This window comes from Tribolium madens, unplaced genomic scaffold, assembly GCF_015345945.1.
Source record: "Tribolium madens isolate multiple individuals breed KSU strain unplaced genomic scaffold, Tmad_KSU_1.1 Scaffold_97;HRSCAF=244;Tcas5.2_LG3a, whole genome shotgun sequence".
Classification (NCBI taxonomy): domain Eukaryota; kingdom Metazoa; phylum Arthropoda; class Insecta; order Coleoptera; family Tenebrionidae; genus Tribolium; species Tribolium madens.
In genome coordinates, this window is record NW_025401069.1 from 1,830,201 (window position 1) to 1,840,884 (window position 10,684).

At 32.3% G+C, this 10,684-nt stretch overlaps 1 protein-coding gene and 1 non-coding gene across 4 annotated transcripts; both read left to right on the plus strand.

The window, feature by feature from the left end:
* Positions 1-3,035: 3,035 nt before the first annotated feature.
* On the plus strand, positions 3,036-3,107 carry Trnam-cau. Its single transcript has one exon. It is a non-coding gene; the product is annotated as a tRNA-Met (tRNA).
* Positions 3,108-3,195: 88 nt separating this feature from the next.
* Positions 3,196-6,217, plus strand: LOC123014704. 3 transcript variants are annotated; one of them, XM_044413945.1, is made up of 7 exons: positions 3,196-3,318; positions 3,363-3,715; positions 3,760-4,015; positions 5,643-5,708; positions 5,757-5,847; positions 5,893-6,020; positions 6,071-6,217. In XM_044413945.1, the coding sequence occupies exons 1-7, from the start codon at positions 3,243-3,245 to the stop codon at positions 6,073-6,075; spliced, it is 975 nt and encodes a 324-aa protein (XP_044269880.1). In that variant the 5' UTR covers positions 3,196-3,242; the 3' UTR covers positions 6,076-6,217. The 3 variants fall into 3 exon arrangements, with proteins under 3 accessions (XP_044269880.1, XP_044269881.1, XP_044269879.1); XM_044413946.1 differs by having other exon boundaries at positions 5,893-6,017; XM_044413944.1 differs by having other exon boundaries at positions 5,893-6,217.
* The last annotated feature ends 4,467 nt before the right edge of the window (positions 6,218-10,684 follow it).

Here is a 10,684-nt window from a genome sequence, read left to right on the forward strand (position 1 = left end):
TCAGGTCGATTACAGAGTTATTAGCCTCACTTTAATTAAGAAAAATTAAGAGAGTCATAATTGGGTGACATTGTAGCATTTAGCAGCGTTGCATCAAACGTTCAGTAATTAATTTTATGTCAACTTTGAAATTAACCTTTTTCAGCAAATGTTTTTGTTTGTTTATGATGAACGAATCATTACCAGTTTAATTTATACGAAGACGTTGACATTATCCACTGCCATGCCCGTGCTAAATTTTATATTATACATTCGTTGTTTATTTGATAAAGCTTATAATGACCTTGTTACAAATTGGGGACAAATATCTTATTTTAATTGTTATAGTAGGTATATTACAATCGAAGTGAAAAAAATGTCGTAGTGTCAAGGAGTAATGACATTTCCATGAAGGTTTGTATACTTTATTATTATAATCATATTTCGTTAAAATAATAAAATACTTCTTTCTCTGTCAATGGTGATGTAGAACACAAATCGCGTTTTTGACAGTTGATGGGCTCGTATCCTTGGTAATTTTACATAAATGATTTCCCGACCAAGAGATGTAATGACATATTTCCCGACCTCCAAATGTTAAAATTTAAAAAAATTATGTAGGAAATTGGTAGATACTAATCCAGTGTATGGCCTAAAATTATTTTCAACTATACAGCGTGTTTCAAAAATAAGATATCTACAATACAAACTTGTGTTTTTTAAATGAAACACCATATGTCTTTTGGCATTTCTGGATGTAGCTTCTTATTACAATGTTTTTGATATAAACTTTTTTTGACAAAAACATACTTTTTAAAAAAAAATATTACACAAAAACTAAAACAGTTAAAAAAAAGTTTTTCTACTACTGCAAAGAAAATAGTACAAACATAAAGAGTACCTTTATAACAATTTTTTAATGTATCGCATTTTTAAAGATGAAAGAAAAATGTAGAAGTTTGTTAAAATTTAAATTACTTAAAAATTTAAATGGAACACCCTATTTTTTGTTTTTATATCTAATAGATTATTAAAATGCCCATCTAAAAACATAAAGTTTTAAGTTTTTTTTAACTATTTACGGGTCCTAAAAATAAACGAAAAAATTTAAAATAAAAATTTGTATATGCTAAATTTTATTTAAATGTAAAAACACGTTGAGCATTATTCAAAAGCTTTTTAGTAGAGAAAAAGTTCTTATAGCAAATCTACCTTGAAATTAAAAAGTTTAATTTGCGTTGTTGCATCGTTTGCACTTTTTTGCAAGATGCTGACAAATATTTTTAAACTGAAAAAAAAACGTTGTTTTATCAAAAAGTCCACTTTCTGTAAAATGTAAATGTCAAAATACAACCAACAATGTTTTTTAAAACAGAGCAAACTCATTAATAATTCAACACTTTTTAATAAAAAATAACAGTATGAAAAAATGAGTGCCTAATAGGCACTAATAGAGATGAAAAGTGTAGTAAGATTAGAAACTTTATCGAGATGCTTGCGTCGAGGTTAATTTTATGTCGGGACAGAAATGAAGCTTTCCACCGAGGTTTGTATACAATTTTATTATAAACAACGTAGTAATGTGGTTCGACTAATTGCGGTTCCACTAATAGATCGATTAATTGTGACAAAAGTGGGACTAGAAAAGGAGGACAGTATTCGAGATAGGTAATATAATAGAGGTAGGTAATGTAACAGGGGTAGGTAATGTAGGTAATAGAGGTAGGTACAGTGAGATCAAAAAATCTTTCTATCAAGTAGGCGTCCTAGTTGAAGACGTATGTTGCATGGCAGTTCGTATGTTATCTAGATGTCAAAAAATTATTTTATAAAAATTAAAATACTAAGCTAATAAAATTGAATTATTCTATGAAACGTCTCAAAATATCTTAAAATGAGATTTTGTTGGTGTTTATTCATAAAAATCGTTCACCACGGTTTCCTGTTATAATTTACATAAAAATTATTTTGACATTTCTCATTTGTCTTTGTGACATTTTATCTTCCACAGACATACGTTTTAATTTCTACGCTTCCTTGATAAAAAGACTTTTTGATCTCACTGTAGTAGGAATGATAAGTCAATTTCCAACCTCCGTCAGGGTTGTATTTTTCTCTTTCATTTTGTGCTCCCAATATTTTAAGACTTAATGATTTTAAAAGAAAAGTTTAGCGGCTGTGGTATTTTTTAACAAAGTCTTTAAACTTCACCATAGTAATATTTTAAAAGTCAAAAATCTATAGAAAAATGGACAATTATGAGGATGATGAGTGTTTATTTTAAAAACTGTACTTACATAAAGCATAAAAATAATGTTTATTTCGTACTCAATGTTAAACAGTGATTTTATCAACTAATTTTATTAGCTACAGTAGTCTTTTATCGTCTAGTGAAATAAAATAATTTTGATCTACTGCTTATATTCAAGAAATTCTGGTAGGTGAGTACAAAATAAAACAAAATATTATACACGACGATAAAGATTGTTGAAAAACTTTTTCACTTATAGATAAACAATTTCTTTATCGTCTTGTATAATAAATAACTATTTTTAAGGTGTACACAAAAAAGAAATTTTTTATATAAAATATACGATTGTATTAAATTATTCAAATAGTATTTAAAAAATGTATTAACCATAATACAGAGTGGTTATAAATAATTTTCATCTAGCCAGCTTTGGAATTTTTTTGCATGTAACTTTTTTGAAAGCTCTAGTTCTGTCATTAATTAATAATAAATGGTTGTTAATTAAAATTTTATTGTTTCAACTAATTTCCAATAATAATTGATAATGATGTATACTTTGGAAGAAAACAAGTTTATAATTGAAGTCTATTTTCGAAGTGGACGCTTAGTAAACGGCGATTTTTTAATTTTGAGTTAAAACAAGTAGGTACCCCTATTTACGTAAAGCGGCATTTTTTATTTTACATGGAAAATTCACAGCTGGCTAAATGAAAATCATTTATAATCACTCTGTATAATTTATCTATTTATTTACAATCCTTTTTCTGCTCTTTTTCTATGTTTGTCACAAAAAAGAGAAAGCAAGAGCAGAGTGGCGCAGTGGAAGCGTGCTGGGCCCATAACCCAGAGGTCCGTGGATCGAAACCACGCTCTGCTACAACTTTTTTTCTTTAACTCTTTCATTTTTTGTGAAAAAGAACCATAAATTATCCATGCAAGAATGTGGATAAAATAACTAAGCGACCAAATTTCTGTCAACAACAATTTGACAGTTTTATTAAAGCGTTTAAAAATGGAAGAATCCACCACTCCCCGAGTGTTTCAAGAACCATGCGACTTATATCAGCACTTTTTAGACCAACCAAGCGGTATTAATCCTCACTTTCTCGCACAAACTTTACGAAACTTTCAGTGACGACAATCGAGACTTTATCATCCTCTTCCACCGAATCCTCCGACAAACAGACTTCTCGTCGCTCCATGTTGGTGACAGGTTTCGGTATGCGAAACTGGGATTCTCTCCAGCGAGCCCTCCTCGATGACGAACAACGTCGCCAAATGCTCCTCTCAAGACACGACACGGCTGAAGCCTACGAATGCGAATCACTTTACTCCTCACCACCTTCAACTCTATCATTTAAAACAAAGAGTAAAAGTTCTGTTTTCACACCAGACTCGGAAACTGCAAGTGCGAAATCACCGTCTTTGGAGTATTTGATGGGGCTTGCAGCAGATGACGGCGAATATGAAGAAATGAAAAAACCGGTAATGTGTTCAGTAGTTTAGATATTTGGGAATAAAATTGTCAGGTTCGGGAGAAACTGGAGTCAATTGCGGGTGCAACTGAGGAGGAAATGGACTCGAAAATGACTGAAGCTATGAAAAAGGCTCGCAAGTATTTGCGCCAACACAAGATTTTTGAATTTTTTCGGTTCTTGATAGCTCATATGTTGAGCGAAATGCCTGATGACCCAATCCAGTTTCTGGTAGATTTATTAGACAAGTGTCTTTTGTACAGGTCGGGTTTTGGAAACCCGCCTCTGCTCTACGAGAAAGCTCATTTAGGTCAGTGTTTCTTATATAGGTGCGCCAGAACTTGCGCCCCAGAGAAAAATGCCATAAGATATCAGAAACATGGAAAAAATCTTTCTATAAAAATTTCAAAGTTATGAGAGTTTAAATTTTGCACTTTAACTCTATTTATTTCTGTTGGAAATAGTAGATTATGTTATTAGGAGTTAAAGTGATTGTTTATGTGCAGGGGCGGATCCAGGAATTAATTTTTTGGGGTAGGGGGATTTTTAATTCTTTTTGAATGGGTTAGGTGTAAGATGAAACTTTTACTTTGGTATATGTATACAGTGAGCGGCAAAATTTATTTATTTTAAAACTGAAAATGTTTTGTGTTGGCAAAAATTCTTGGACAGGTCAATTAAAAAAAATACTAAATTTTCAACTTGATTTAAAATTGTATCTTTGTTTTTTATTGATATTATTTCACTTTATGAATATTTTTTTTTATCAAATTTGCTAAAAAAATAGGGATTTTTTTTTTAAAAATGGCGATGACGTCATTACTCAAAAACCAAAAAGTGTAAAATTTTAAATCAAGTTGAAGTTTGTGTATTTTTTAGAAAGAAAATATTTTCAGTTTTAATAAGATTATTTCATAATTTTGCCGCTCACTAGATAAGGTGTCCTAGCGAGTTAGTAATAGCACGTAATAGTATATTACATAACCGAGTTAGTAAAGTTCATTGTTCAAACAGATACGAATTTAATTTAATTAGATATCTAAGATGTGGCCCAAAAAAGTTGCAACTGTTGAGTTACTATTGATGATTTCTTTTTAAATTAGTAAAAATAAAAACTAAGTAAGTATAGAAAAATCATTTTCCTAAGACCTACTAAAAATTTTATAACACATTATAAGAGATTAACCAAACAATGGCTTGAATTTGTAACCCTCCATAAATGGCACGTTCCTTTGCAAGTGTTGCTGCACCCACCACAATAAAACAGGGCCGTATTTAAAACCAAAGTAGTGGTAGAGTTTTACCAAGCCATTATTAAAAAAAATCTGCTTTATTTAATAATAACTTGTTAATAATCACCTGGCTTTTTAAATTTCTTAAAATATTTGACTACATCAAAAACTATTAAAATATTTCAAGTATTTTAGACAAAAAGAAAGTAAGTAATCCGGCCCTGTTAAAAACTGACCTGTTTCAGGGTCCCGGTGGGTTCCACTAATTTATGATTTGTTTACCCTCTGATTTACTCTTTACCATGCCGCATTTAACTTAAAAGTAATAAAATTTTTAGTAGGTCTTAGCAAAATGGTATTAGTATATTGAGAGATCAAGATAATTTGTAATCGAGTCGTCCTTGAATCCAAAAACGTATGTCCTGTGCATATGTCTGTGAAATGTTAAATAAAATGACAAAATTAATTCCTGGATCCGCCCCTGCACATAAACAATCTCTTTTACTCCTAATAACATAATCTACTATTTCCAAGAGTAATAAATAGAGTCAAAGTGCAAAATTTAAACTCTTATAACTTTGAAATTTTTATAGATAGATTTTTTTTAACATTTTTTCCATGTTTCTGATATATTATGGCATTTGTCTCTGGGGCGCGAGTTCTGGCGCACCCTATGTTACTTTTCTTACTAATTTTTTACTTTAGAACAACTGTTTATTCTTATGGACCCCATGAGAACCGGGTTTATTGAGCCTGAACCATATGAAACTGGTAAAAAATTCAATAAAACAGTCAAAGACATTTTCTTTGGATTTGCAGGAATGAAAACTCTCGGGATTTGTTCCTACGACAAAAACCCTCCTCTCTCCACCGACGGTTTGGTCTCAAAGGAATTTTTTATCGAAGAAGCGTAATTTTTACAAATAGTTTTTTCTTGTTTGTAAGTAATTTTCAGTTACGAGTGTTTGACTGACCTTTTCGTGGACATGATCCGGCGTCATGGAGGTCAGTTGACGCCGCCGTCACTAGTGACGCCGCCGCCGACCGAAGTCGACTTGGTGCCTAGTGTCGCAAGCAGCGGTGGCATGTAACATTTTACGTTTCGGGTCCTCGTAATAATTCCTTCCTCTCAGCATGAACATGCGACTCCAACAATGCCCAATATCAGAGAACCCCAATAAGGATAAGTATCATTTCGTTCCCGCTGTGATATATTCGGATGCGGTCATGCATTATTTATGGCTGGGTTTTTGTTTCTCAAATATACAAGGCGCATTTTACATTTTATTTTGGTAAATTGGGACAGGAGAAGGGTCCGAGAGCGGTCGTGTCCTAAAGTGAAATGTGGGTCATTTTTATTAAACTCGCCAATTATTTTAATTGAGGTAATTATGATGAGTCGATTGATGATGAACGCGGATGCAATTTTTACAAGTCCGACTAGAGGTTGTAGTAATTAAAACGAGGTAAAAAGCGGCATATTCAGTACTCGACAAGGTGGCGTGCCGTCTTTTGAAATAATATGTTATTTCAATTGCTTGGAAAAAAACGAATAAAAAAGTATAGAAAATGAAAGGGTGTCTCGGTAGCAGCCGAGGGATCAAACATTCAACCCTTCTTATAATGTGTGCGTGTATCACATCACTTCTTATTCATTCGAGAACGCCTTGCCGCCTCCTTTCATTTACTTTTTGTGCTTTAGAATATGTAATGGGTGTCTGTGTGTATACATATACACAAATACACATGGTGCAGACGCTGTAATGATGTTGGTTTTGTATCATCCGACCTCATTATAATACTTTCTTGATTTTTTTTGTTGTAGCGACGAATTATACGTCCCAAGATCTTATTAGGAACAAAATTATTTACTTGAACAGTTTTGCTCTTACTTCACATTAGAACTGCCAAGGTTTAATTAAGCACAATGTTTTTTGATGACTATTCACTATAGAAATCTGACAGTATCCACTCAGTATATGCGTAAATAAGATTAAGAAAATTTAGTTTAGGGCGTTAGGGTGATGAAAACGACAAAAATTTGTTAACTTGAAATTCAATTTAGTTATGAGTTATTATTGGTAACAAAAGTCAATCATAAACTTTGTAAGGACTGCTTCTCACAAACATTGACAATTTGTTTAGCTCTGATTAGCTGTAGAATGATATTAAATATACTTACAAGATGTTTCATAATTCGCGCTTTAGAAAAAAATGTCAAGTTTCCATTTATAACTTTTTTGGTAGTTTTATTATTGGGATATTTTGCAAGATATTCTTTTTTGTAGTCCAAATTTAACCTACATAAATCTCCGTTGGTGTATACAGGGTGATTCAAAAGCGTCGAACTAATTCCCTTTTTTCTGAGAACGAACATAACTGACAAATTGACAATTAATTTCTATATTATTATGTAGCTCCTTTGTTTCTGATGTTGTCGGATTAATTTATTGTTGAATTTGATAGTTTCTTAAATGTTTTGAACACTATAAGATACAAATTGGTGATTTCTTTTAATCTGTCAACAGGTCGTGTCTGCTAAAATCCGTTTATTTTTGCTTGAATTTTATGATTTTGACTTATCAAACTAGTTTATGAGGGTTTTAATGTAAAGCTATTGTTACCAGAGCAACCAGCGGGCTGTTGAAGCAACTGCAAAGGAAACAAGCCTTTACAAGAGGGGTTGGGGTTTCTTTATCACTAAAGGCCCAAGTTAATTGTCTCTACTGCACTATAAAATTCAAGCAAATATAGACAGACTTTAACTAAATTCAAAAATACATGACCTCAACGGCCAAAAACTTAACCCAAAGATCCAACCTTTGAAGAGCTACATCTCGTGAAAAATAAAATAACTTTTAACTCTGTTGGATGTTTTTTATTACCACCCACACAAATTGGTGATTTTTTCGACAGGAATCTGTTTAGTTTTTAAGATCTGCCGTTTCTGCTAACTAAATTTAAGATTACATAATCGGAACTGTCAAAAACTTAATCCAAAATCTAATCTTTGAATAGCTATATTTTGTGAAAAAAGGCTCAAAAATTGTTTTGTCATGGAAAGTTTTAACTCAGATGGATATCCTTTATCACCACTGAAAAGATGGTCCAACACTTTTGAATCAGCCTGTATAGGTAATAAGTTATATTAAATCATTATGTAATAAGATGCAATGATGATAATATTCTTCTCATCAAAATTTAAGTTCTGGTAAACTTTTAGAATCACATATAGGGTGATTCAAAAGTGTGGGACCATTTTTGAGTGGTGATAAAGGATATCCATCTTAGTTAAAAGTTTATATGACAAAAAAAAATTTGAGCTTTTTTTCACAAAATATAGCTCTTTAAAAATTAGCTTTTGGATTAAGTTTTTGACAGTTCCGATTATGTAATCTTGAATTTAGTTAGCTGAAACGGCAGATCTTGTAGGACTGAACAGATACCTGTCGAAAAAAATCACTAATTTGTGTCTTATGGTGTAAAAAAAACATTTAACAAACTACCAAATTTAACAATAAATTATTAAAGCTGACAACGTCGAAAACAAAAAAAAAAAGATGCCTGCACAGAGCAAGAGCCTGCGGTCGCCAGACTTTCGTCATTTTATAAAAGTTGAAAATTTGTTAGCGCATACTACCAACACAGGTAGAACCGATGGGCAAGTATGAAGTTTGGATCATCGTGGCTTTGGGAGATAACAGGTAGCGAAGAAGTAAAAAATACCAACTTAGATTTATCAAATAAAAAAGCGTAATTTTTTAATATTATCTTCGGAATAATATTAGAAATCACCTCATCCATTGCCAGACAAAGATATAGAGTAGCTGTAGGCCTCCCATGATGATACTTTGTCAAAACTGAATCAAATTTATTTTATAAACTGCACTTAGAACTGTCGAAATTGTCTGGCTACTGAGAAAACATTTTCTAATAGTTACCCAAGTAACATGTATAAAATTAAGCTTTTTTACTATAACGTAAGTACAGTTACAATTTATTAAAGTTTAAGGATGTCTGACAAAGGGTTGCCACAATGTTGAGTGTCTGGCAATGGATGAGGTGATTTCTAATATTATTCCGAAGAAAATATAAAGAAATTACGCTTTTTTATTTGATAAATTTAAGTTGGTATTTTTTACTTCTTTGCTACCTGTTATCACCCAAAGCCACGATGACCCAAACTTCATACTTGCCCATCGTTACCACCTGTATTGGTAGTATGCGCTGATAAATTTTCAACTTTTATAAAATGACGAAGGTCTGGCGACCGTGGGCTCTTAGACTACCATGATAATAATATGAAAATTTAACAATTTAATTTTTTTCAAAAAAAAGCTTGAAACTAAAATCTTATTTAATTTTTAGTCTTCAATCACCATTTGGTCCGACATTTTTGAATCATCCTGTATGTAAGTAAATAATCTTGTTACTTTCAAGTGGGAAAATAAAAATGCAATTTAAACGAAAAATTCGTAAATAAACGATTACAGATGCAAAATGTTACCTACATTGACAAAAGCGGCGAATGGTATATTGAAAGTAAAATGAACAAGAATTTCAAAGGCGACTGGATTTTAGAATCATTTATATTATAATAACCCCGTATTTTGCGTACTTAATACATAAATAGTTGTTACTAAGCACTTTCGAATGGCATTTTTCCCAAAAAAACGTGTGTGAGCCCATTTTAAGTATTTTTCATATTTTTCTAAAAAAGTTCTTCGAATTATCAAAATTATTCAATGACGTCATTGCCAAAGTACAAAAAAGCAAAAATTGAAGCATTTTTGACAAGCTGTTAAAAGGGTTGAAGGCATTACGTTGAAAAAAAAATTCATTTTTTTAGAGTATTATTGTTCTCATGGTAGGCGAATGTCCATTGTTTTAATTAATTCTTCTTACACAAAGAAAAATGTGAAGTTGGAGGTATGTACACGTTGTAAATGGTTCAGAGTGTAGAATCGAGCAGACACTAAATCAGAAACGGGTGCAGAACAGCCACAAATATGCGAATTATGCACCGGACATCTGCCCGCTGTTCTCTTCTATTTTCTTGTCTCCCAATATCAATGCCGAGGACGTAATTGATCGAGTCGAAAAAAGGCACAAGGAAGTCGTCTATGATATTAACTGTGATAATATCGTCACCATATGCTGCAAAATCGAGTAGGCGTGAATACGCTATCCTTAATCTAGTTAACCATTTTCTGGTCATTAATCACGATTTTCACAAATTAACTTTTCCATGCGTGAAAAGTCCATATTTGAGAGTGAATTAACACTTCCTTATTAACACCCTGGTCTAACCATTCGAGTATACATTTACCCAAAGCCGTCGTCTCTCTATTGGTTTTCTGGCATTCAACCAAAATCTTGATCTTGTCATGTGTGCACAGTTATTATAACCTTTAGAAAAGAGCTCTTCTCGAGTAGGAGGATACAGTTTTGTTTACTCAAGTCTGGCGAGGGCGGGTAAAGCTCTTTAGATACTAACACCTGCCACATTTTCCATTGGTAAACACACGCATACATGCAGACGAAGAGAAACACAATATCTGGTACAGAAATTGTGAAATTTGTTGTGAGTCAAACCAGATTTTTTTCCATTCGAATGGGTTCGAAAGGGTTGCCGCAAACGCATCTCATCTTATTTAATGGACGTCTTTGTGTTACAACGTTATTATCCGGCACGAGAGCAGATACAGAAATTGTAAAAGATGACCTGCCGCGATTGCGGCGGCTTA

What these genes read in the sequence shown, in the direction of transcription:
- LOC123014704 (XM_044413944.1), top strand. Translation starts at nt 3,243, where the DNA reads ATGGAAGAATCCACCACTCCCCGAGTGTTTCAAGAACCATGCGACTTA. An exon ending in CTTTTTAGACCAACCAAGCG is followed by an intron (nt 3,319 to 3,362) that starts GTATTAATCCTC and finishes CGAAACTTTCAG; the next exon opens with TGACGACAATCGAGACTTTA. An exon ending in CTACGAGAAAGCTCATTTAG is followed by an intron (nt 4,016 to 5,642) that starts GTCAGTGTTTCT and finishes TTTTTACTTTAG; the next exon opens with AACAACTGTTTATTCTTATG.